This window comes from Anomalospiza imberbis, chromosome 9 (assembly GCF_031753505.1).
Source record: "Anomalospiza imberbis isolate Cuckoo-Finch-1a 21T00152 chromosome 9, ASM3175350v1, whole genome shotgun sequence".
NCBI lineage: Eukaryota > Metazoa > Chordata > Aves > Passeriformes > Viduidae > Anomalospiza > Anomalospiza imberbis.
The window spans coordinates 3,146,814-3,173,206 of NC_089689.1; the positions used below are offsets into that span (position 1 = coordinate 3,146,814).

The window sequence follows — 26,393 nt, forward strand, 5'->3', positions numbered from 1 at the left end:
CACGAGACTGACCTTGAAGGACTGCACAAATGTCCAGAGCAGGATGCGGATGGTGTAACCCTGGCGGAGCAGCTTGATGAGCCGAGCAGCCCGGAACAGCTTCAGGAAGCTCATGTTGAAGCTGCTGGTGTTCACCAGCTGGGAGGAGATGAGAGGGTCAGAGGGAGGTGGGAGCTCCCACCACCACCCCACAGCCCACTGCTCCCAGCCCTGCTTCACCTTGGTGTCCGTCAGGATGATCTCTGTAATGCTGCCGATGACCGTGATGAAGTCAAAGATGTTCCAGGTGTCCCGGAAATAATTCTGCAAAAGAAAGAGGGAGACAGGGAACGGGGATTTGAGCTCAGGGATGGCAGGTCTGAAGGTGCTGGGCCACGGGCCAAAGCTGCTCATGGCCAGTGGTGGAGACCTCGCAGTCCATTTGTATGCAGCCACAGTCTGGAACACCGTCCTGTGTCTGAGACAGTGGCAGACCTGAGCATGCCCGCAGCAAGCAGCTTTTCCTGGGAGATGATTCATGCATGCAACAGACCACCCTGGCAAATGGGAGCAGGAAAAGTAGCCACAGCCTAGGTCAGGCTGCAGCAGCTCGACACATTGACCCTCTCAGCCAGGTGGCTGCTTTGCCCTCCTCTTCACAGACACCAGGACACATCTCAGCCCCTGCTATTTGTGCAGCAGTGTGGGAAATAGTAAAGGTAAGATTTTCAGAAAGCTGTAAAAGCAGGCCTCAGAAAGAGAAAGAGCAGAGAAATTAGAAGTAGCTACAGCTGCAAAGTCTGAACGTAGTAAAAGTTACAATAGTACAGCAAGCAAGGACATGAAACAATAGCTTGAGTTTTAGGCTTGGCTAAGATAGACCTTAAGACTGCAGAAAAATATGTCTAACAAGATAGCAGAAGGTTTTAAGCTTAATAATGGTATATTGTGTATGTTAATAGAGAGCAGAGAAGAAAGCCTTGTGTGAAGCAGGTGTACGTGTGCTTTTAGTGATTGGCTAGAACAACTGTCTGTAAACTTTGGCAATATGCTATTGGCTAGAAAGTTTTTTAAATGCTCTGTAACAAAGAAATCTTTGGCTGCTGTTGGCAAGATGTGAGCTTTTGCTGTCTTTCTATTGTCTCAACCCTGTAATGAGGCTGATGCTGCAATAAAGCTCAAGGAATGAACGCCAGAATCCCGTCCCATTCGTGAAAAACTCCAAACACACAGCAGCTGGCACAAGACCAAACGTGACCGTGACTGGTGCTACTGGGAGCAAGGAGGGTGGCTAGAAACCCTCTTGATAGTGGACTTTGTCTTCCATAAGCAGCAAAGAATAGCTGAAGAAACAACAATCCATGGCTTCAGATCCCAAATGAGCAGCTGGGAGCTCGAGGACTGTCAATCAATCAGGGAGGTCTCACTGCTGCTCAGGTACAGCCAAAGGACAGACGTGCACCAGCACCTCCTGACTTGTGGGGACAAGGGAGCACAGCCACCAGCCTGTGCAGCAGCAGTGGACTCTAACAGAGCAGCAGCACAGAACTTGCACGGTCCAGGCACAGAGCACAAGGCAAGAAGTAAAGCAGCAGTGTGGCTTCTTCCACCAGCAGCATCCAGCACTGGGAAGTGCAATGAGAACCAAAGGACTCCAGACCAAAAGCAGCTCTCAGGCCAGGATCCAAAATAAGTAACAGCAACTTCACATTATTAACACCTTCCCTTTGTGATCTGTGCACTGCCAAAGTGCAAATTAACACCCTCATAAAGAACAGGAGCAGGCACTCACCAGGAAGCCGAAAGCGATGATCTTGAGGACACACTCCAAGGAGAAGACCATGGTGAAGGCAATGTTCAGGTACTTCAGGGCCAGTTCATAGGTGTATGGAGCAGAATAGTACTGATGGAAACAGAGACAGCACTAGCCAGGAGGGGGTCTGCCAGCCTCGTGGCTGATGACTGTCCCAGCACAAGCCTGACATGGCCTATGTTTGCTGCCCTGGCTGCCTCCAGAATTCCTTCCTTTCCTCACCCCTCCCGCAGGACAGACCTGTGATGGTCCATGTTCCTTGCCTTGAGTGCCTCAAGAACATTTCCTTCTTACTCTCTCCACCCCTCTCCCAGGACAGATGCCACTTCTTCTAAGAAGGGAGCACAGAGGAAATCCAGATCTGCCTGCAGTAATTAAGAGGTCTAAATAATTTGGGTAATTTCTTTTAGAAAAGGTGCCACCTGCACTTTGGTTCCTGTGTTGTTTCACATGGTTGCGCCCAGAGAATTTACACTGTCTCAAAGCATCTCCACAACCAAAATTCCCTCTGCTCCCATCCTGATTGATCCAACTGCTCCAAACGAAGAGGACAGCCTCCCTCTGATCACCAGCTCACCTTCATCATGAGCACCACGGTGTTGAGCGCTATCATGGCCATGATGGTGTACTCGAAGGACGGGGACACCACGAAGTGCCACACGCGGTACTGGAAGGTGTGTCTGTTCTGGGGCATGTACCGCGTCAGGGGCTTAGCGCTGATGGCAAAGTCAATGCAGGCCCTCTGCAACAAAATAACACCCATCAGACCCCCATGGATGCCTGGGAGGTGCTGGTGGCTGCCACAAGTCTTTCCTCCATGATCTGTGAAGGCAGCTGGCTCATGGGTTTCTCACCTTTTCGATAGCAAGGGAGTTCCAAGCTCCCAAATTGCTAAACACCCCATGGAAATGTCCTCATTCCCCCTCCCCAGACCATACCTCGTTCTTCTCCAGGCTGCACTCCTCCATCATTTTGTCTCCTTGCTCTTGGAACGTGATGATGATGAGAGCCACGAAAATGTTGACGAAGAAGAAAGGGAAGACCACAAAGTAGACGACATAAAAAATGGACATCTCCATGCGGTTGCTGCGGCTGGGCCCACGGTCCTCCTCCGTCACATCCACCGAGTGCTGCAGCACCCTGTGGGCAGAGAGGTGAAGAAAAGCAACCAGGGATACATCCAGCACTTCCAATGGGACCCAGCTCTTTCTGTCCATGCTTGTATAATGGCCAGGTAAAGCTCTGTCCTAATCTGCTTTCAAGGATGGCTCTTTGAAATGGCTACAGCTTGTTTTAAGGTGCTTTGCCGCGTCCCTGATGGAAAATGGATTTTCCCGTGTTCTGCACACAGAGAAAAAAATATTGCCCAAACTCACATAAGCATTTAGAGAGGTCCAGTCCTACTGTTATCCCTAATATTGACTTAAAATATATCTCTGGGCCATGCAGAAAAGGCATTTTCCATCATTCACTCCCTAAGGAAGAAGCTAACCCCAGCCTCATAGCGGGGCTAAAAGCTCTTTTGTGCTGGCATAATTTTTTATTCTCTCCGCCTCCCTGCCCATCAGCTCCTCTCTCATTCTCACTGGGTGTAACCTGACCACCCCAACAGGGTGACCACCCCTATTCAAGGGGACAGATGGAGCAGAGCACTCACTGGGGCCACCCCTCGCCGGTGGACACGGTGAACAGGGTGAGCAGAGCCCAGATGATATTGTCATAGTGAAACTCGTGCCGCTTCCACTCCCGGCATTTCACCTCCATCTTGTTCTTCTCGTGGTCCACGTAGTTCCCTCTGCAAGGTGGAGAGGGAGCAGTGACCTCGGGTTTTTGAGTTGCCAGAGTATGGGATGGTGGGTTTGAATGTTGGGGGCAGTGTGTGTGTGTGGGGGGGTCACCTCTCCTCCTGTGGGTAGAGATGGGGAGAAGCTGGATAACAACCATGAGGAAGGGGAGAGAGAAGGGGAAAGTAAAGCAGAAGAGAGAAGGAAGAAAGAAGAGGAGCAAATTAAGGGCTCTGCACCCCACAGAAGGAGGGGCCACAGTACTGGGGACAGGGCTCAGCCCATGCTGTCCCCAGGAGCAAATCATGGCCAAGTTCTTAAGAGGGACGCACAGCAGACATGACCCAGCACCCTGCCCTTGCCAGAGGGGTCAGAAGCACCAGAGCTACTCCACAGGGCACCCACATGCAGTCCTTCTGCGTGTCCTTGGAGCTGTCAGTGCAGTAGAAGAACTTCCCCTTGAAGAGCTGAACGGCGATGACGGCGAAGATGAACATGAAGAGCTTGTAGACAATGAGGATGTTGAAGACGTTCTTGAGAGATGTCACAACACAGTCAAAAACAGCCTAGAAGAAAGGTCAGAGCTCACCCTGGGGAACCCACAGCCCTGGACCAAGACCAGGTTACTTGCTGGGAAAAGAAGGAAAGATCTGGGCTTTCTCCCAGGCCAAAAGCTCTTTTGTGAGTGAGGTTAACACCCAGAGCACCCACAGCACATGTGTAGGCACCATGCAGCCCCTGAGACAGCACCAGGGATGGATATTTGTGTCCTCTGTGTTCTCTGCAACCAGGGAAGCAGACGGGGGACCATCCTAATGATGCAATTAGCAGCACTCAAGACTAATTAGCGAACACTTCATCATTTCACATCACCCCAAATAACAAGGCAGAGCAAATACCTCTGCCTGCCACAGCAGCACGTTCTTTAGTGCTCTCAGCCCTGGCTCTCAGCACTTCAAGTGGGGATTGTCCTTATCCCTGTTGCATGATGGAGACAGGCACTTGCAGAAAGGAACTGACACGGGCTGACTCCATCCACTGATCAGGAAGAAAAGCTGGGGTCAACCCCCATGTTTCTGGGCTGCCAACCTGGGTCTCATCCATCAGCCAAACCACTTGCAAGTGAAAAAAAAAAAGGGCTTCCTTGTTCTCATACTCTTTTTTTGTCTCTGTACCCTATCAGCTAAGGTAGGGAAATTCACAATCCTACCTGTGATGCAGAAATAATCCCATTATTGAGATGGGAAATCCCTCTGCAGTGCAACACTGTGACAGCACAGCACACAAAACCCCAAGCTGTTTGCAACCTGCTCTGGTGGGAAAGATGAAAAACTCTGCAAAGAGATTTGAGCTCTCCAAAACCAGGGCAGCCTATTTTTCAGGAGAACATCCAGGCTTTTCTCCATTTTGTCCACTCAAGCCCCACTTTCACTGGCAGAGAAACTACTTCTGGACACCTTGCAGTGGTCCAGGCTTGCTTTTAAAAACTCATGGCACCTCCAGACATGAAGCAGCCTGAAGGGTGTTGTGGTTGCAGATGGGGCCCCTAGAGCACCCCAAAAGCTTTGAAAACAACTTGTTTATTGCTCACAAGCAAATCATGCTCCCAGAGAAGAGAAAAGGATGTAAGGCAGGAGATGGAGCTCATTACCTTCAGCTTGGGCAGTCTCTTGATGGTTTTCAGGGGCCTCAAGACCCGCAGAACACGGAGAGACTTGATGGTCTTGATATCCCGGCCCTTGTTGGTCCTGCCACGTCGGAGGGAAGCACACGCACCCAAAAATGGAACAGAGAGACAATAACCTTGTAGACCTGGGTGCCCTGGAGAGCTGAACTGCCGACAACACCCCCCAGCATGTGTGAAGATGGGAACAGGAGGGGCACAAACACTGCTGAGCTCTCAGCCCACCTAAACGCGGCCCCTCCAACACGCGCGCTGACAGCCGGCAGAGCTGGAAAACAAGGCAATCCTCTCTTTCCCGGGATTAGCACCCTTCCAGTGACCTTAACAAACCCCTCGCTGTGGGAAGCAGTGCCAGGGCTGGGGCAGGCAGTGCCAGGAGGTTTGCAGGGCATGGGCTTTGCTTCCCTCCTTCGGGCACACGCTGTTTGCAAATGGGGCTTGCGCAGGGTCACCACCGCTGCAAATTGTTTCCTACCCATTGCAAGAAATTCAGAATAAAAGGAGGGAGGTTTGCTCAGTGGGGTCTACATTGCCCGGGAAACTGTGGGTGCCTCATCCCTGGAAGTGTTCCCGGCAAAGTTAGATGGGGTCCTGAACAGCCTGGTCTAGTGGAAAGTGTCCCTGACCAAGGCACAGGGCTTGGACCCTTGAAAGGATCTCAAAGATTTCTCCAGATCAGGGCTATTCTTGCCTTTACCCCAAGTCAGCTGAGGGAGGCAGAGCTTACCAGTAGAATTCTTTAGAAAAGCCCCCTCATGACCCTCATTTCTTGCATATGATGATTATTCCCTGACCACTATACCATTTTTTTTGGTTTTTTATTTCTTTTAACTAAAGACTGGATCTCAGGGTGGACCAGCGAGGTCCTGGTGAAGGTGGCACAGCTTGGATCCACCAGGCACCCTTGAAAAACATCAAGGAAATTACTTGCAACAACAGATGCTCCCAATTACACAGCTCCTTGGCGAGGGTTAATGCAACAGGGAGTACAATAATGGGCTTAATCATTATGAGATGTAAACAAAACCACTAATTAATAGCTCTCCCTAGGAGCACAGCCCTCACATGCAGGGGAAGCAACTGTACAGACGGACCTAGGACTCACTTTGCTCCTGTTCTGCTCAGAAATAGGGCCTGGATAAGGGCCTGGGGCATCTGACTGAGGGCTGGGGTGAGGGTTTGAGGGCAGCACTAGGCTGGTGCAAGTTGTCACCAAGGACACCCCAACTGCAGTGTCTGTCACCTGCCGAGGGGGGATCCCTTCAGCCCTCAGCAGCGCCTGCAGAGCAGCGTGCTGCAGTCACTGAAAATGCAGCTGAGGGTCAGCCCAGGTGTGGGACAGACTAACCTCCACCGGCACCCACCCCCCTGCACTCCCAGGAGCAGCATCCCACAAGATCTTGAGCACCATAGTTACCCCAAAGCATTCCTGTCGGCGATCCAGCCCAGCAGCCACCAAGCAGCACCAGCAGAGAGAGGGAAAAAGAAAGAGAGGAGGAAGGTAAGAAAAGTGTCAGGGGAGCTGCATGGGGACCCTGCAGCAGCTGCCCACCACCCAAGACCTCGGGAGAAAGGCACGGCTTGTAGACCATGTTGTACCCTTCAGCATGGGGCACACCTCCAGGGAGGGAGTCGTCCAGAAGCCCCTCCTGCCCTCCCTGCTGGAGGTTTTGGGTGGAGGGCACGTGGTGAAAGCTCTGTGGCAAGAGGAACCTGCATGGAGTGGACAGAGGGCAACAGCAGGAAGGCACACGGTCCTCCTCAGCCAAGACAAAGAGTTGTGGGGTCAGTGAGCCAAAGGCAGGGTTCTCCAAGGGAACCTACCTGCAAGCCACAATAGTTCCCTCCCAAATTCTGCTAAATCACCTCCACTGAGAGCTGCAGTGCAGGATCTCCTGCAAGGCAGCAGGACACTCAATTGGACAAGCCAAGGTGGGCTCCAAGGTCCCTGGTTGTAACCAAGCCTCTGTCCCTGTTTGAGCCAAGTCCCTGCCACGTGCACACAGAGTGCTCAGCACTGGGGGCAAAGCCTGTAAGTAAAACATTTCCTAAACCACATAAAACTAACCCCAGCCCCTGGCTGTGTGTCAGTCCAACATGTGGGAGGTGTGCTGAAAAGGTGACAATTTAACTTTGCAGCACTTCTGTGGTGGGACCTCTGCCCTGACCTGCCTCACACCAGGTTATTTTGCAGTACCTAGGGGTCTTTCTTTCTTCCAGACCCTGGTGCCAATGGGCACAAGGAGATGCTGCAAAGAATGAGGCCCCTCTGCTGGGTAATTGGCCCCTGCACACCAAGGGCTCCACACTGGCCACTCAACCTCTCACCAACCTTTCCACCACCCCTGGACTGCTCTGCAAAACTGCTGTGAAATGTCTCCTCGGAGGAAGGCAAAGGCAAGCAGGGTCTTTAGTTGTGGTTCTGGTTATTTCAGCTAATTTAATATGAACTCTTTGGAGATTTACAGCTTTTTATTTAGGCTCTGTATGGATTGATGTATTAGCTTTCCATGTGGAGAGCTACGGATGAATGGAGACAGCCTCTCTCAGGGTTTGTGGCCTCCGAGGGAGCAGTGGACAAGCCACAATGGCTCACAAAGAGACAGCTTTGTGGGTGGACACTTGGTTCTCAGTGATTTGGATGTGGCACAGCCAGCCTGTGGGTGATGGTGGCACTGCTGAACCAGCTCAAAGACCTCCTGCTGTGCACACGGCCACTCAGGACCCCTGTGGGAAAACCAGAGTGCAGAGGGGAGGCAAAAGGAGCAGGAAACCTGCATGGCACATCCCAGCATTACTACTGGGAAGTGCTGGACTCAGTCACCAGCTGCTCTCATCCAGGAAGTTGCCACAGCCACTACATGGGCACTGCTGTTCCCACCCAGCACCATGGAGGAGAGGAGGAGGAGGAGGAGGAGGAAGAGGAGGAGAAGGGGAAAGGGAAGGAGAAGGGGAAGGGGAAGGGGAAGGGGAAGGGGAAGGAGAAGGAGAAGGAGAAGGAGAAGGAGAAGGAGAAGGAGAAGGAGAAGGAGAAGGAGAAGGAGAAGGAGAAGGAGAAGGAGAAGGAGAAGGAGAAGGAGAAGGAGAAGGAGAAGGAGAAGGAGAAGGAGAAGGAGGAGAACATTCCCCCTGCCCTGGCCCCACATCAAAGAGCTCATGGAGAGAGAAGAAAAGTAGACAGACTGGAACATCACCACCAGAGTTTTCCCCTGGAGATCAGGAGGGAGGGTGGGAGGGAGGGTGGCAGGCTGGGACATGGAGAGCTGGTGAATATCCTGCAGCTCCCGCAGCTGTGGCAGTGCTGGGCTGCTGAGGGGAGAGGCAGGTGTTCTTATAAATGCTTTATAATATATGAACCCATCAGAAATCACCGTGGTGCCTTTGTTCCCTTCACTGCTGAAGCCATGAGCTCATCTCCTCCAGCAGGAGCCACGCAGGAGGTGGGGCAGACGGACAATACTGGAGGTTTACATGACAAAAAGCCCAGTCCATGGCACAAGCAGCTCAGTGTCTACCCAGCTACAGCTGCAAGAGAGAGCAGGAGACACCAGTGCTTGCTGCAAACGTGTGTGGAGATGCCAAGGCCCTCTCCACGGGAAGGGCTTCGGTGCCACGGCCAGTGGGGGTGCTCACCCTTGAGAATTGAGCTGCCCCATGCCCAGAGGGAACGTCCTTCCCTCAGGAAGAAGGGTGGAGGCAGGCAGGTGGCAAGCAGGGCTGGAAGGTGCCGGGCAGCTTCCCCACATGCTCAGTGCTGGGCCACAGGGGCCACCGCGGGAATTGTGCCACCCTTGTGGGGTGAGGGCAAGGGGACAGTGAGCAATTACTGTGCATTGGTGAGGACACCCCTCCACCCAGGAGCAGGCTGAGCCAACAACTTGTGCTCCTTCAGCCATCAAAATTCTTGATGGATGTTGCCTTGGAAGGAAAAGGCTCCCTTGTCCTCCTCAAACCACTCAGTGCATCTCCAGGCTGCTGATGCCCTTGAGCCCTGCCAGACACGCTCCGAGGGGCTGTCCCGGCAGAGCAGGGATCAGCCAGACCCTGGAGATACTCCATCCACCCTCGTGGTGGCCTGTGTGGCCTTCCAGAGGCTCAGAGCATTGTCCCCAGGCAGCAAAGCTGCCCCAAGCCCCTTCCCCACGCCGGGGTCTGCGGTCAGCCCCCTGCCCTGCCCAGGGGCTGCTTCATCCCTGTGCTGGGCGAGCTGAATTCTCCCATGCTCTTCCCAAGGACAGAGCAGGGGCTGGAAGCACTGGGTGAGGAATGGCGGGAGTAGGGTGAGGAAGGCACAAGCAACGAGCCAGAGGGGCACAAGTGGGTGAGAACCAGGAGGAGGAGCTGCTGCCCAGTCCGGGGTGAGGTGGGAGGGATGGATTACGGGCTGTAATCCATCGAGGGACCTCGTGGGCACCCCGAGAGCCCCGCACGGTACCTGAGCTGTGGACAAGGCCAAGGCTCCCGTCTGCATGGCTGCCAGGCCCTCCCCTGTCACCAGCCACTGCTGCCGGTGTCACAAAGAGAGAACAACAGCGTGACAAAGGAGCCTGAGCCTCTCCTCTCTCCTCCTCTCCCTCCTCGGGCACCAATGGGACATCACAGCCCTGGGGACGAGGGGATGCCCCTTCCCTGCAAGCACCACCTTGGCAGCACACATCCCTCCCTAAGTACAATAAACCCACAAGAACAGCCTCACTGCACCTCACAAGACCTAAGCTCACTGCACCCCCTGCCCCAGCCAGCAGCACAGGGCACATCAGAGCAGCAGGAAATTCACCCCTGCGTGCTCCTGCCCTCCATGGCACGGACACCATGGACATCCCAGTACCCACAGGGGCCACAAGCTCAGTGCCAGAGCCCAGTCTCCAAGCAATGCTCAGTGGGGATGCTGCAGGGCAAGCACACAGCCCTCTCCGTGATGCCTCAGAGGACGCTGGCACAAACCCCACCGGCCTCATCCCCATTCCTGCAGGGGTCCAGAGCAATGTTCCCCTCAGACCAGAGGAAAAGTCACCAGCCAGGGATACCATTCCCAGCAAAAATGTATTCAGAGGGCAGCTCCACCTGGCAGGCTGCTGCTTTTGCTGTCTCTGTGCACCCCAAGATGCATTGCAGGTGTGTAACTCCAGCTCTGGCACCTTTAGGCCATTTCCCCCCTATCTAACAGCCCCTTCTGCTCAAAGATTTCTGCTTCAAATCCACTTGCACCACCAACTTCTTCCTAGCATCTCCAGCTTGCTTTGCCTTGCTCCCTGCCTGCTTTCTCACCAGCCTCTGAAAAACAAGGAGAAACACATCTCCGGAGCAGCCACACATCACTGCCAGGAGCCACACCAGAAGCAGAGCAGAAGGGTGCAGAGAAATAAAATACAAAAGGAAATCAGAGTCTAGTAGCCATGACACACAGTTTCATCCTTCTCCCGCTCCAGCCCAGGGAAGGCAGGGAGCTGACAAGGACAAGGGCCACTTACGCCAAGGCAAAAGCCACCAGTGCTCCCACCACCACGATGAAATCCAGGATGTTCCAGAGGTCTCGGAAGTAGGAGCCATCCTGCAGGATCAAGCCCTGATCAATCATCTGGAGGAGAGATAGAGAGAGAAAAACAGGCAGGGAATGAGCAGCTCAGACACCAAGCTGGGGGACAGGGACACTGCAGACACATCCCAGTGTCCTGGGTGTGGGACTTTGTATTTTGTGGAAGCCTCGAGGCTGATAAAGGAGGTGCTGAGCACCCTGGACCAGCACTGCTGAGAACCAGATTTTAAGGTCTCCACCATCTAAATTTTGGACCAGAACTGCAAAACTGAACTATTTCCCAGGGATGCTGCATCCTGTCAGGGCTCTTACCTTGATCACCATCTCAAAGGTGAAGACACCAGTGAAGACGTAGTCGAAATACCTCAGCACCTGCAGACAGAGGGCACAGGTGCTCTGCAGCTGCTGCTGAGCAAACCCTGCCCACCCAGACACCCAGCTACAGCAGCTTGCCTGGCTCAGGGGTAGAATGGAAGTTGGTTTGTTTGTCCCCAACACAGCCTTGTCCCTAAGAGTTCAGGACAGCCCCAAACCCAGCCTGTGCAGGCAGGAGGGAAACATTCCCCATGCAAGTGACGCTGCTAGCCAGGATCACGTGCCCCACACCAGTGCCTGCACCAGTATCTCCTCAGTCCAAGCCACTTTACAGCTGACCAGGCATCCTGGTCTCTCCCCAGGCTCTAAACCCCAAGTGTGGGAAGCTGAGAGTGACTCCCACGGTTCACAACAGAAGGTGATGGGGGAGAAGTCAGATTCCACAGCACGGTACGAGTGCCACCACTGGCTGCCCTGATCCTACAGATCCTGCCCACAGATCCCACAGAGCTAAAATCCTGCAGGAGCTCTGCCTGCACTGGTGGGGGCAGCGGGAGGGGGTTGCAATCACTTTGTTGCGGTCGGAGTTGGTGAGGACGGGATCCTCGGCGGCGAGGGCGATGCTGCTGGCAGCGATCACCAGGAGGATGCACATCTCGAAGTAGCGCAGGTTCACGATGTAGTGGCAGGCCCTCCTCACCCTGCAGGGACACAGCCCACACCCCACCTGTGAGCCCCTGGCAGGCCACAGCCACAGCCCATGTGCAAAGCCCACCCCGTATTGCCACCTTCCAGGGTGGGGAGATGGGCAGCAAAGCCTGAGGTGCAGAAGAAGGGAGCCCAAGGGGTGTTTGGGCTTGTTGATCCCTCTTCTCAGCTGTCTCAGTCCCACAGCCTGGCAGGGAGAGTCCCTAAGAAATTGGGGTGCTTATTCTTCCAGGCTGCAGGATCTGAGGAAGAGCTACAAGGCAGCAGAAAACTGCAGGTAAATATAACAAACAAGGAATAAAAATCCCAGCTTAGCAATTGGCAGCTGGGAGAGAGAGCCATGAGCCATGCCACAGAGGGAGAGCAATGTGGGGCTTGGGGAACTCTGTGGCTGCTTATCAAGCCCGTTTGGGAGACACTCAGCTCCCTTCTCACAGGGATTCCCTGGTTTTGGTGATGTCTGGGGGTCCTTCCCCTTGCAGGCCTCCCCAGCCCCACTGTGAAAAACGTCTCACGGGTTGGTGGTGCTGAAGATGAACATGGAGCTGTGCGGCACCATGGCTTTTCCCGTCTCGCTCTTTTCCTTCTTCCGCTTCTTCTTCTCCATTTCTTCCTCATCCTCTTTGGTCTCGGCCTCCTTTAAGGGGCTGGCTTCGCCGTCTGTCTTGTTGCTAACTGCAGGAAAGCGAGAGCCTTTGCCCGACCTTGCACCCAGACAACACCCTGGGGTGTCCCTGCCACCTGGGCAACCCTCCTCTGAATTCCTGCTCTGAATCCCTGTGCTGTTACAGGGAGAGGGACTAGGCAGGAAGAAAACATACCAGCTGCTGGGATGGAGCAGATGAAATGGGTTTAGCAAGGCCAGTTTTCACCTTGCTGGTTAATTAATAGCACTGTTTAAAGCAGCTCACCTTGACAGCGAGGATGCCGCTAAGGGGTTTGAGTGACAGTGAGCTGCCAGAGGCTACAGATGATCCAGGAAAAACAGGGAATACGAGAGTTTTGCCCAGGCAGAGAGGAAGGGGAGATGATGGATGAGATGAAGGGGTGGTGGGAAATGGTGGATCAGATGAAGGGGTGGATGGGAAGAGGTGAGAAAGGGACACAGGCCCCAGGGGATGCTGGCACATCAGCGTTTGGGCTCCCCTGCAAAACTGGGGTGAGATACTGCAAGAAGCAGCAAGGAGATCCCCCCAGCTGATGGATGTGGACAGGAAAAGCCATGCAAGAGGCTTTCCATCCCCACAGGGGCCCCGAGGGCTGGGAGAGGGGCTCAGGAAAGAGAGACGGGTCCTCACTCTGTACCACAGCGGAGTCGTGGACATCGATCATGATGGCGGTGCTCTCGGTGGCCTTCTCGGTGTTGGGGGTGATGGAGGAGAGGTCAGGCTCGCTGCGGCTCACGGTGCGGCTGGGCTCCAGCAGCGCCTGCTCGCTCGTGTCCGGGCTGCTGCAGTCCTGCTCCGTCAGGTTGCCCGTCTTCCCCTGGGAGAGCTCAGGTGCGGCATGTGGGGGGCTCCCCTTCTTGGTGGTCCCAATCAGATCGGCATCGCCAGCAGGGACCCCGTTTGTCCTGCAGCAGGGACAGGGGAGAAAAGGAGGTGTGAGAAGATATGGGGACAGGAGAAGAGAATAGGAGGAGCTGTGGGGGCAGCCAGATGACCTCTGCAGGCACCAACCTGATGGACTCCCCGCTCGCCTCTGGCTCCCCCGGAATCAGCGCCTCTGCTGCAGCCATGTCCCCACGCCGGTCCCCGTCCTGTGCCCCCTCGGCGGTGCTGGCCTCCTCCAGCCCCATCTCCTGGCTGGCCGAGCGGCTCCCCAAGATGCCAGACGTGTCCTTCCCCTCCATGCGGGCTCTGCGGTGCCGGCTGCGCCGCTGGCTCTGCCTCATCCTCGCCCTGTCCTCGATGCTGCCTCCTGCCCCGTCCTGTTCTCCTGGCTCACAGTTCCCATGGCAAGACTTCTGCTGCCACATGTCCCGCTTGGCCCGTGGCGATGTCCTGTCCTCCCCACCGCCGGGGTTGGCCCCTGGGACCGGCTGCTCGGGTCCCTCGCGCTCGCCCTTGCCCTGCTCCTCAGCGCATTTCTCCAGGGTGACACCCTCCCCGGGTCTCTTCCTGCGGAAGATGCTGGCGTGGGGATTGATGAGGGGCGGCTCATCCTTGTTGATGCCCTCCTGGCTGGACATCTGCATGTGCCGGCGCAGCTGGCTCGTGCGCTGCTCCCACACCGACATGTGGTGCCGCCGGCGACGCTCCCGCCTGCAACGGGGGACAGCGAGGGGTCACCATCCCGGCAGCCCACACCGTCCCCCCGGTGAAGCACCCACCCTAGATTTAATCTGGGAATCCCAGGCAGAAGGAAGTGCCACCGCCAGGGTTACAAGCTGTGCTAAGGCTTCCTCAGTGTCCCTCTGGTGCTGGCGGGGACTGGAAATGGGGCTGGGAGTGTGCTTGTGCCCCTTCAGAAAGCATCAGGCTGATGGATGACTGGCCCCAGCAGCCTCGCCGCTGCCCTGAAGCTTTCAGGTCGTATGTCCACTTTCTGGGAGCAGCCAGCATCCTGCCTTGCCCTATCCCAGACAGGCAGAGACCACCTTCCTCTTGTGTGACTGCCTGGGGACAACTTAAACAGGGGCCAAGCCCTCTTGCTGCATCCAGGGACCTCTCCTCGCCTCTCTCCCAGCACATCCCTGGTAGAAAGCCTGCCCTGAGCCTTGAGGGGCAGCGATTTTGACTGTCTGAGGGCAAGGAGCTGCTTCTGGCCTACGCCACGAAACCTTTGTAGCGTCGTAAAGCAACACCCTGGAGAAGACAAGACGTGCCCTTCCCGACACCCCCGCGGCACAGGGAAACACCCAGGAGCACACACTGGCACGGGCACTGCGCACCCCACCGCGCACCCACGGGCAGCGAGCGGCGGGCGCCGGCACCGCGGCACCGCGCACGGGGGGATCCGCACACACCGAGGGGAGCACGGGGGCACACAGATACAGCACACACACACACACACAATGAATTCCCACTCCCGTCCCTGCCGGCCAGGCCGGAGGGGAGCGGGGTGTGCCCCGGCCCCGCGGACGGACGCACAGACAGCACAGGAGCCACAGACGGACACGCGCCCCCGCCGCCCACATACAGGTGGCTGCTGCGTGGCTCCCACATCGACATGTGGTGTCTCCTCCGCCTGTCTCTTCTGCGGAGGAAAAACAAACGGGTTCAATCCCCTCCTTGCACTCATGTGGGCAGCGCAGAGAGCTGTCCCCCCTCCCTGGGCAGGGCTCATCACAGCCCTGTGCATCCACAGCGAGCTCCCATGGGCACGCTGGTCACGGGCTGCCCACACTCACGCTGGCACTCCGTTCCCTGGGAGCTTTCCCCACATCATGCACAGGGAGAGCAGCGCAGGCTCCGGTCCTTCAGAACCTCCAAGATATCCTTGGATACTTAACCGCTGTCTCAAACTGCTCCAAATTCACTTCTCCCAAGAAACACGTGGCAATTGGAAAGAGGAAGCAATGCATCAGGCCAGCCCTGAGCTGCTCAGAGCCACCACCATGAGCTCACGCGGCCCTGGGAGCACAGAGGAGAACGTGAACTTCCCCAGCAAACACAAGGCACAAGGCCAGGCTGAGATGTCGCAGAGCTGCTGTCACCTGAGCAGCCCCCACACAGAGCAAGTTAACAGGGCTGGCAGGGTGAGATTCCAGGCTTTGACCTTTGCCTCTACATAGAAAAGATTCGGATACACACAGCTCCAAGAACGCTGCCCTGAGAATGTGCAATCGTAGAAACACAGAACATCCTGAGTTCAAAGGGACCTACAAAGATCACTGAATCCAGCTCCCGGCCCTGCACAGGACAACCCCAAGAATCCCACCATGTGCCTGAGAGCACCGTCCAAATGCTTCTTGAGCTCTGGCAGGCTCGCTGTCATGACCACTTCCCAACAGTGTGAAGGCATTCCCCCTTGTCCTATCACTTGTCAAAAAACCACCTTGTCAGAAGTCCCTCTTCAGCTCTCTCAAGGCGCTCCAAGGTCTCCAGGCTTAACAACCTCAATCCTCCCAGCCCCAGCTCACGGGAGAGGTGCTCCAGTCATGCTGGTGATTATGGTCTCCATGGATCCCCGTGCAGGGGAAGGGCCCAGTGCCACGCTCGAGGCAGGGCTGGAGCTGCCAGCACCTACAGCATTCCCACAACGAGCTGCTGAGCCTCCAGACGCATCCACGTGGCACGTCCGGCACCAATGCATGCTGGTGCATTGTTCGACGTGCGCCAGCGCCCGCACGCGCCCACCTGGCAGCCCCAAGCCATCTGCACCCAGGTGTACAAACACAGCGCTCCCACGGGCACCAGGGCCACCCACGCTGTCCCTGGCCTCGTGGGAACACCCGTCCATCCCCACGGTGCCAGCGGGAACACTTGTGCCAACCTGCAGGCGCTAGGTACCCGGGTGGAATGGAGCTGCCTGTGTCCAAAGGCAGAGCCCGGCTCTGAGCTCCCTTCTGTGCCAGCTCTGCTCTGCCTTGGCCACCACTGTGTTGTCCCCACCGTCTCCCCACAAGCTCAGCACCACCAAAAGCACACCAGACCTGAGGCTGACCATACCATCAAGCCTGACCCGGGGCATCTACTGCCTGGGCCTGACCCCAATCCATCCTGGTGAGTGGGAGGAGCTGGAAAAAAGCCCCATGAATATCAATACCTCCCCTTTCAATGCCACCAGAACAACAAGGAAAGGTTGAAAAGATCTGTTTTCCCAACCAGCTCTATCTGGCAATGACTAGAGAGCTCTGTCAGGGATGTGCAGTGTGGGCAAATCCTTTACTGCCCTAACACATGCCATCTCCCCCTCTTCCTCTCTCCTATCTGTCCATTCCTCAGCCTCTCCTGCAGCCTAAAGTTCTCCATTCCCTCGCTTTATCCAACACATTCCCACTGGTATCCAGAAACAGAGCCAACATACAGACTTCACCACCTCTCCCCTAAACCCCCCTTGTACCTGGGCAGACAGATTTATTATGAACACCCCATCAGCCCCAATACAGGGTAAAATCTGTGTCTGCTAGGGGATCAGGCAGGCCTTACAAGCACACCCTGTTCCTGCTGCCCCTAAAACCATGCAGGATGGGGGACCACAGCATCCCACCACTGCCAAACCAGGGAGGGGGCCGTTCCCAAGGCTGCCTCTGACCCCCCCAGATCAGCACTCGCCTGAAGACAGCAGTTTCTCTCAGCAAATCTGCAAGAGATTCTGCCGTGTACAAGCTTGGCTGGGTTTCAAAGCATAACAAAACCTAAAATTCCCTGGGAAGGGAGTCTATTAAAAAAAAAATAATAAATAAAAAAGAGGGAAAAAAAAAATAATCCCTTCAGCTGTACTGAAATGTACTGTTTTGGGAAACAAATCAAAACGCCTCGTTCCAATGTTGACTTTGAAAGTTTTATGTGATTTAGACCATATGACATCGCGAAATAAAGAGAAAAAAGGCAGCTAGGAAGGGAAAAATAGAAATTTCTCCTGCTGAAATGCAGAGACAAGGCTTCTTAACACCATGCTGGAGATTTATGTGGTTTGGGGCTTTTTTTTCTCACCCAAATCAAATATTTGAACAATCAAACATGGTTTCACAAACCCGCTCCATCTTTCCTAACTGCATTCGCTCCCAAGGAAGGAGCCTGAGGGAGATTTGTGACACCACTGCTCCCTTCTCCCTCAGCCCTGGCTGCTCTCCTGCAGCTCTGCCATGAAGAAACACTCCCCAGGAGGAAACATCACCCCTCCTCAAGAATAACTTGAGATACTTTCCTCCTCCCCAGCCTCCTACCATCAGCCCTGAGTTATTGAGCTCTATATTTGGGGCAGAAAGACTCTTTTAGCATATTTTTGCCATGCCCAAGCACTGAGTCTGCAGCTTGGTGTAGAGGTTGACAATTTCAGGAGCTCCCTGGAAAGCTGTTCCCCACACTGTCACCTCTCTAAAAGCACTGCTGCTCATGGGGAGCACACTCCTAGACCTCCATCCATCTTCAGGAAGATGCCCAGACAGGGAGTCACCCCATGTGGGGACCCCTTTTTTCTTGTTGGCAGCCCATCCAACCAGCCAGGCCAGGCTCTGCTGCAGCTCTGTGCCCTTCTAAGCCTGGCTGGGCTTGGGGGGGTCACCAGGGTGGTGTTGGGGAGTCACTCACTCGATAGCAGGCATGTTTGGGGCAGACATGGGGCTGACTTCTTTGGCTTTCTGAAGGGCGTGTTTCTGGTTAAAGGCCTCCTCTTCCTCCTGCTCGTCCTGCAGAGAAAAGAGGGCATTGCTCAATGGGGTCTCAGGGCTCTGAGGGAAAGCTCAGCCATCAGGAGAAGTGAGAGATGTGCAGGGCAACCCTTGATGCCAAGGCTTGAGGGATTGAGGGGGACCTGTACTTCTGACGCCTTGGAGTGGCTACCTAGAACAAAGGCTAGGCAAGGTTAAGACAATAACGTGGGGTTTTATTAAAGGATAATAGATACACCTTCAATAGGTACACTTTGGGCAGTCAAAGCCTCCCACAGGGGCTACACCCAGGATGGACAATGGTCACGAGTTTTTCAGACAATTATAAGTTTGATCCATTTACATATCAGGGGTTAATCCTCCAATTATTACAGCTTCAGGGAATGAAGTAATGTACCCCCAGTTTGCTCCCTCACAATTCACTTTTTGTTCATACTTTTCAGGGCCTGAGGCAGTAGGGTGTCCTTGAGTTTCAGGCCCAGAGGGATTGTTGTGTGTGACCAAAATGTGAAGACAGTAGCTAACACTTTATATGGAATTTAGAGTTGTGCAGTAACGCAGTACAGGATTTGAAAAATATGAAATTTTAAAGCATCGCTTCCAGAGACACTTTATTTCCCTTGTGCTATGGGGATGCCGGTTCCCCACTACACCAGATCTTCCCCAAGGCATCAGTGCTGCTTGAATAAGTGAGCCCAGCCCACTCCAGGCAAGAGCTGGGCTGAGCATGGTGGGACAAGCCCAGACAGCACAGACCAGCTCAGCCCACCCTTCTTCACAGCCACAGGGGCCAGACAGGCATCCCCCAAACCGAGTGGGAGGTAAGGCATCCATGAATGACCCCGGCAGAGACCGGATTGCTTTAATGAGTATGGTTGTGTCTCCGGAGCAAAGAATGTCATTAGGAGTCATTAGCGAGCATTCAGCCTTTTCAAAGACCCAGCGCTCTCTTAATTGATGCTGCTCTCCCATCCCTCGCACCCCAGCGGCAGCCGGCAGCCCCTGGAAGTGCCATCTGCACCCTGCCACCGTGGGAGGACCCCGGCACACAGCCCTCAGGCAAACCAGCACCGTGCCCCGTTTCAGGTCAGATTTACACCGGCGTGGAAGCTTCCTAGTGGGTAACACGGGCTCCACAAAAATCTGGGCACCACAGGATCACTGGTCTGCTCCAAAGAGTGGACACGACTCTTGCAGCTCTCTCCTACTCACCATTATCCAGATCGTGCCCCAACTATTTTGCCTTCCCCAAATATTCCCCAGCATGGTCTTAAAAGCAGCTGAGCACCAGCCTAAATTGCATCCTAAATCACATCTGCTTCCCAGACCTATGGGCAAATGGGGAATAAATATTGACACCACTGAAAAATGCTTCCCACTCCACATTTCCACAGTGCTCGGGCAGAAAACAGTCCCCACATCAGGTCCCACCCAACAGATGAGGGTTATCTCCATCTGACTGATGGCAAACGGGACTGGGGAGTTCAAATGGAGAAATAGTTAAAGCTATACTTGACGTGTGGGTGTTCCTGGAAAGACCAGCAGGTTTAAGCGTTTTCCTAAATCAAAGCCTAAATGGCTTTGCCCCCACTCTCTCCACGGGAGAAGGAAAAGGAGCAGCAGGAACGTACCTTGGTGAGCTCCTGAGCGTTGGCCAGGTTGTCCACAGCAATGGCCAAGAAGACGTTCAGCAGAGTATCTGAGAGCAGCTAAGGATGCACAAGCCGTGTGTTAAGGACATGTGTATCTGCAGCTCCCAAGGAGCCCAGCCAAAGGCACAAACTCCTCACCCATCCCACAGAAACAACCCTCAGTGCACCTCCCCGCAGCTCCTCCTCCGCCTGTGGGACACCCAGCGCCGCCACACCTGTGTGTGGTGGGTGTCCCTCATCTGGGAGGGGAAGAAGGGGAGGGGGATGCCCCCAGAGAGGGTGAGGAGATGGGGTTGTCAGCACTGAAAGCACAGCAGCTCAGTGGATACAGTTTCCAAACAAGGTGAGGACGATGAAGTAGATGGAGGACCACATCCCTGAGCGCACGCCTCCCTGGGAGCGGATGCCATTGTACATCACCTCGTTCCAGTCCTCGCCTGTCAGGATCTGCGGGGACACACGGCAGCAGCTCTGTCACCTGCACCTGCCCATCACCTGCACATCTGTGCCACCAACGTGCGGGCACCATGCACAGAGACCCCCTGCAGTAGATAACCCAGCTCTGCAGCACCTGAGGGAGATCCCACTGCACACTGATGAGGATTTAAAGCCTCCTCAGAAGAGTTTTGAAACTCTTCATCCTCTGTAACAGAGGTGGAAGAGTTTCCGTCTCTTTCCATCCACTTTGTTTTAGAGGAGAGGAAGGAAGCAACAGCTGATAGAGGGGAACTTGTTTGGTGTAAAGAGCCCCTCCCAGCCATAGGGGAGAAACCAGGTGGTGCCAAGTCCCTTTGCTTGAGTCTCCTGGCAGCTCAGCTCCTACCTGAAACACCGTCATGATGGCTGCAGGGAAGGTGTCAAAGTTGGCCGAGGGAGTCCCATCCATGAAGTTAAACCTGGAAAGGGAACCATGTGGGTGAAATACCAAGGTCACCAAACACCTGACTGCTGTGCTATCAGTTCCCTTGTGTTTAGGAGGACCTTTCCCCACTCTAGAAAAGGTCTCCTGAGCATTTGGTGCCAGAAACCAGAAGGTCTCTTGGCTAGAAGAACCAGCACAGCTCAAAGGCAGCTCTCAAGCAGGGATTTTTGTGTGGGAGGAGACTGAGGGGGAAGGTACAGTTTTGCTGGGCCCCTGAAGAGGGTGTCATCACTTGGCTTTAACGCCAAGAAACTCCTGTTCCTCAGCCTTGAAATGACATACCTGCCTCCAAACAGCTGCATTCCCAGCAGGGCAAAGACTACAATGAAGAGGAAGAGGAGGAAGAGCAGACTGATAATAGATTTCATGGAGCTCATCAGCGAGACCACCAAATTCCTCAGGGATGCCCAGTACCTAGAAAACAGAGATATTGCTGGAACACTGCCAGTGATGCTGGAGAGCAGCAGTGACTGGATCTGGGCTGCAGCCACAGTCTGAGACGGAAGGCAGCAGGCACTGATGGTGGGTACGCACTTGGTTATTTTAAATATCCGCAGGAGACGAAGAGCTCGTAGGACACTGATCCCAAAAGAGGTTCCTGGCCTGAATATAGCCCAAACCACTTCGAAGATGCTTCCCACTGTGACCTGAGAAGCAGACACAGCCACAAGTCAAAGACAGGCTCAGGATGGGCTGCTGCAGGGAATCTTAACGTCCCCGAAGACGAGGCACCCACCACCCAGTCCAGGACCTGGTGTCTCAGGCTGTCCTGGCAGAAAGTGCTCCCTGCCCACTATGAGGGCCATCCTGATCTCCCCCTTGGTGCCTTGCATTGCAGACCCCTGCCAAGCATCTCCCCCCACACCCACAGCATCCCTGGGGCTGCTCACCCCACAGTCGAAGCAGTTGAAGGAAGAATGGAAGTAAAGGCGTGGCCCCATCCCGTACATCTTCAAGGACATCTCCAGAAGGAAGAGCCCAAGAAACAGGAACTCTGCATAGTCTGGAAGACAAAACCCAAGTGTGCTTGAGGCGCTGAGCTGTGTGGAGCATGCTGCATGCAGCCACCAGTTGAGCATCCGGCAGACCACAGAGATGGGACAAGTCAAGGACCATGCTGCATCCCCAAACTCTCAGGGTTTGGGATGAGGGAATTTGATCTGTGAGGAGCTAAACTGTATGTAACAGAGCATCAGGCCCACGAGTTAATCATTCAGGGAAGATGCACCAGTGTCCCAGGGACTGAGAGGACCAGACGTGGCCAGCACGGAGCAGAGCAGCTCTTTGGCATTAAACCACAGCAGCTGAGGAGCCTACAAAGGCATCAACAACACGGCACTGTAGGGGAATATTATCAACCTGGATTAAAATCATTGCATGGCTGGAATCTGGCCAGGGAAACAGAGCCGAACAGCCAAGAGCCAGTGAAAAGCCTTTCCAGCTATTTCACGAACATTTAGCAGGCAAGTGCCTGGCTCTTCACCCTTCCCAGAAGATGCTTCTCACCACAACCAGCTGCCACACCACGCTGCAGCGTGCTGGGAGCCCGGCAGGCCTGAGCCTACTGCTGCAGATTTGGGTAGTGCTGGGGCTTGACAGGTGACACATTTTCAAGGTGAGGAAGAATAACACGTCCGAGAAAGCAGCACTGTCCCCACTGCAGCAGCTCAGGAGTGACACAAGGGCCTGACCACACTGCTCTGCAGTAGCCCACGCTGAAGTGCTTCCAAGACCTGACCTTGTGCCCTGGCCCATGCTGGGCTCAGAGAGGCTCCATAACTGGGAACCTCCGAGGCTGGGATTCCCTCACCATGCTCTGCACAAGGATTTTAACCAGGATGTTCTGCCATGACCAGTCCCATCCCTGCTCATTTACACCTTTCCGGCAATGGTTTGTGCACATTCAAAAGTGGTTCTGCAGCAAGATTTCCATCACCACTGTTCACAATTTTGGGATAAACTCCACTGAGACTGGCAGTGTTTCCCTCTCATGGCAAACACATCAGACCTGAAGGACACGGAGCCTGCACAACTCCTCCGTGTTTGCTCACAAGGCTGAGACAGCCCTCAGTGGCCACGGGGCCAAGGGCAAAGCTGAATTAAACATCTCTGCACGGTCATTTGTTATCAACAATGGACGGAGCTGAGGTTATTCCCCACCCAGCTCCACACCAGCACTACTGTGGTGGGCCTCATCCCTATGTGCCTCGAGGCAAGCAGTGAGGGTGTGCTGCAACACTCTCCCACCTACACCAAACTCACAGAGGAAGTGGGTGAGCCAGGCTGGCTGGTTGTGATGGACGATGGCCACACAGGCAGTGTTGAGAGCCACCAGGCTCAGGACAATCCAGTAGAAGACCTGGGATTTGACCATGTGGCGGACGGAGATGCGCAGGAGCCGCTCCTTGTGCCGTAAGTAGGAGGCACCATCCACCCTGGCGCCTTTGAGGCCAGAATGACTCGAGGGGTTGCCTAAAGGGAAAAGAAGGGGAACAAGGAGTTGGATGCTTCAGCCTACCCTGCAATATGAGACAGGACAGATTGCTCTTATGGGGCACAACTCATCCAGAGAATTTTTATGTGGCAGCAGGAGGTTTGCTGCTAAACTAGCAGAGATGTCTGGTTTGTGACACTCTCCGTGTGATGAGTGGGACTCTGGGAACCCAACCAGCTGACAGAGGTTTGGGGTAAGCAAGCTGCAGACTGCACTGACCCAAGGTTGGATGAAGAGGTCTCCTCTGTGCCAGCCTCCGCTCGCCCACGGAGGAGATGTCGACACAGTGCTCGTCACCCGACATGGCATCCGTGCGGTTCCGCTTGATGGTGGCTCGCCTGAGCACTGGGAAGGCAAGAAGAACAAGTGTTGGAGTCTCAGTGGCTCAACTCTGCCAGTAGCCAGCCCGTTGGATCAGGACCTGGTGATCAGTACTCAGGTCTGGTAACAGGATGAAGAGACCCAAGTGATCCTAGTCCACAGCTATCCCTTGTGTGGGATCAGACACCTCCCAGCCCCCATGCTCTCTCAGCAGTTACGGTGCCAATCCACCTCCCCTCACCCCTCTCTTGGACTGCAGACCCCACTGGGGCCTCCCCACCACAGCTGGAGGGTCTGAGCCTCCAGCTCTAGCCAGGCAGAAGGAAGGGCAGGCAGATTTTAAGGGCATTGCTGGTCTTACCTTCTAAGGCTGAGGTCCCCGAATTTTTGTTCTCTTCAGCCAGCATGACTTCCTCTACGCAAAACACACAGTTCAGCATCAGGAGACAAGGCACCGTCATATGTCACTGCCTGGTACCTAAGAACCTCCCCCAGCCCAGAGGCCGGCTCTGCAAACTCTTACCAAGTATTGGTTAAGGGCCCAAAAGCAAATTCTGGAGGGTGACAAGTGGCTGCTACCAAACATCGCATCAGAAAGAAGAATTACTTGTGATCAGCCCTTCTCCCTCCACTGTCATTAAGCTCATGAAGGAAGTTGAACATTGTGGGCAGGTCTGGGGCTCAAACAACCCAGCCCAGGGCTAAAACTGAGGTCTGGTGCTCAGCACTCATTTGAAGACACCCATCTTTTACAAGTCTGAATGCTGGATGAAAGTGTAAATCTTCCCTTCCCAGAGCTGAATGCACTGGCCTCATTCCTAGGAGGAGCAAGCAAGGACATGGGCTGTGGCAGTTTGGGAACCAACACCCACGGGCTGTCATGCCTGGCGTCAGGAGCAAGCCTGGAACCTCCACCACCCCCAGCCCAGGTCCAGGAGTCCTGAGGTAGGAACCAGTAAGTTCATCCCCTCCAGATGGCTCCAGGAGGAGATTTAACTGGAAAACCCCTCTCCCTGTTGACTGCTCTTCTTTCCCACTGCCCACCACTGCAGGGGACTCCAGCAAACGCCGGGAGAGAGGAAACCATGGCAGAGCACAGCTGACAGCTGTGTTGCTCACAGCCTCCCTGGAGATGTAACGTGCTTCGTGCACAGAATGTGACAGTTTCATGCCACAGAACATGAGGACTCACTGGAGGTCAGTGATGTCCTTGCTTGCAGCCTGGTGGGACCATCCCACCAAGCTCACCCATACACTCAACATCACCACGTGAGCACCTTGGACACTTCAGGGCTCAGGGATTCCTTTCTATTCCCACCACCCCCCACAACCAGTAGTCTGTGGTGCCCGTTGTCCCCCCAGATGTCCCCTGGCCACCATCCTTTACCCGCTTTGTCTATCCATGCCCGGTAGCCGTTGAGCTCCCGCTCGATCTGCTGCTGGCGCCGCAGCTTCATGAAGGCTCGGCGGTTCTCCACACGCTCTCTCTCTTTGGCAAACTCCCTGGGGAAGGGCAGAAGGGAGGGCTGAGAGCAGGGCCAAGGGGCAGCAGGATGCCCAGGGGGCTGGGGAACCACAGCACAGAAAGCAGAGACCAAGGTGGTTGTTGGGGACGTGCATGGCTATCCCCAGCCAAAGTGTGGCCAGAGGATGGGTGAATAATCAGGGAGGAGAAAAGCAGGACTGGAAGGATGTGAGCAAATGCCTTGCTTGATTGCTCAGTCCTGCATGCTCCAGCTGGGAGCTGCTGCTCCGCAGGGAGGATGATCCCAGTGCCACCCAACTCCAGAGCCAGCTCAGCTTCTGTGTGTCCCTTCAGGGAATAAAAACTGGGCACTGTGAGGAGGAACTGAGGGGATGAGGGAGGGAAGGTCCTGTCCCTTGCCTTCACCTCCTCCTCTGAATCCTTTTCCTTTCCAGCCTCACCTTGGAGTATTTTCCCAGAACGTGAGACATGCCTGTCCTCCTCTGGATCTCAGGGTCTCACAGGAGCTGTCCAGGTGTGATGACCAGCACAGAGACTCCCTGCCCCATCCCCAAGTTCCTGCATCTACAGGTGCATCTCCCAGCCCACACCCTCAGCCCCTTCCTGGTCCCAGGATGCTCTGAGGGAAGCATGATTACAAAGAGCAAATGGCACTGTTCTCTCTGTGAGAGGAACATCTCTCTCCCCAGAGACCAGCAGCAATCTCAGGCCTCAGAAAAATAAAAACTATTCCAAAGAACGGAAAGAACTAGTCTGTCTGCTGCAGAGAGCGTTCAAGTGCATTACCCCAGCTGAGCTATTACACCCTGATGCTGTGTGGGCTTTTGCATGTGTGTGTGTGTGTGTGTGTGTGTGTGTGAGTGTGTTTGTGTGGAAAGCCCGGAATGTTCCCTGCATCTCTTGTTTAAGATCCCCAGACAATTCAAGTGCTTTTAATTCCACCCCAGGAAGGTGAAGTTTCCTGCCGCTCTGGCATTAAGTGTCAAATGACTCCCCCTCCAGCACTGGCTTTCAGACTGAAATGAGACTTTCTTCCTGGGGCAGGGAAGCGGGGCAGGGAAACAAAAGGCAAGGAAGAGAAAAGCAGCCTAAGTGAAGGGAAGGAGGGTGGGAGGAGATGGGGGAGAAGGAAGGACCTCCCCAGCCAAGAGTGAAATGCACTCTCAGTTTTGGGCATGCCATGCCAAAGCACCTCCTTGCTCTAGCTGGAGGAAAGGCAGGAGCATTTTGGCTCTGCAATCACCCCTCACCACCCTTTGTTTGGAAATTTGGGATGTCAAGGAATGAGAAAATGCTGTTTGGAGTCAGAGTTGGAGGGTAAGTTTTCTGTCCTCTGTTCCTCCCAGCTCTGCCCCACTGGCCATAATTCCACAGCAGCCTTGGCAGCACTTTTCCCAGACCCCGTAGGTACCAAATCCTGGA

At 54.7% G+C, this 26,393-nt stretch overlaps 1 protein-coding gene across 16 annotated transcripts in view; it reads right to left on the minus strand.

Annotated features, from left to right (window-relative positions):
- Window positions 1-26,393, minus strand: part of CACNA1E (calcium voltage-gated channel subunit alpha1 E) — a 111,487-nt gene that overhangs the window by 20,359 nt on the left and 64,735 nt on the right. For 6 of the 16 annotated variants that reach the window (XR_011001965.1, XM_068199374.1, XM_068199373.1 and 3 more), the window contains exons 9-35: window positions 24,873-24,988; window positions 23,847-23,900; window positions 23,384-23,509; window positions 22,933-23,142; window positions 21,561-21,673; window positions 21,205-21,317; window positions 20,953-21,084; window positions 20,572-20,644; window positions 20,078-20,195; window positions 19,728-19,795; window positions 18,017-18,114; window positions 14,961-15,017; window positions 13,499-14,083; window positions 13,118-13,392; window positions 12,335-12,494; window positions 11,683-11,812; window positions 11,109-11,168; window positions 10,732-10,838; window positions 6,678-6,689; window positions 5,228-5,324; window positions 3,982-4,142; window positions 3,450-3,587; window positions 2,731-2,932; window positions 2,370-2,534; window positions 1,772-1,882; window positions 220-303; window positions 13-138 (exon numbers count right to left, since the gene is read on the minus strand). Coding sequence is in view for 15 of the 16 variants with exons in the window: in XM_068199374.1 (XP_068055475.1) it covers window positions 13-138; window positions 220-303; window positions 1,772-1,882; window positions 2,370-2,534; window positions 2,731-2,932; window positions 3,450-3,587; window positions 3,982-4,142; window positions 5,228-5,324; window positions 6,678-6,689; window positions 10,732-10,838; window positions 11,109-11,168; window positions 11,683-11,812; window positions 12,335-12,494; window positions 13,118-13,392; window positions 13,499-14,083; window positions 14,961-15,017; window positions 18,017-18,114; window positions 19,728-19,795; window positions 20,078-20,195; window positions 20,572-20,644; window positions 20,953-21,084; window positions 21,205-21,317; window positions 21,561-21,673; window positions 22,933-23,142; window positions 23,384-23,509; window positions 23,847-23,900; window positions 24,873-24,988 (3,691 nt within the window). In the remaining variant the exon portion in view is untranslated. Of the gene's footprint in view, window positions 1-12; window positions 304-1,771; window positions 1,883-2,369; window positions 2,535-2,730; window positions 2,933-3,449; window positions 3,588-3,981; window positions 4,143-5,227; window positions 5,325-6,677; window positions 6,690-10,731; window positions 10,839-11,108; window positions 11,169-11,682; window positions 11,813-12,334; window positions 12,495-13,117; window positions 13,393-13,498; window positions 14,084-14,960; window positions 15,018-18,016; window positions 18,115-19,727; window positions 19,796-20,077; window positions 20,196-20,571; window positions 20,645-20,952; window positions 21,085-21,204; window positions 21,318-21,560; window positions 21,674-22,932; window positions 23,143-23,383; window positions 23,510-23,846; window positions 23,901-24,872; window positions 24,989-26,393 lie in introns of all 16 variants that reach the window. The other 10 variants (XM_068199370.1, XM_068199377.1, XM_068199380.1 and 7 more) reach the window with 5 other exon arrangements.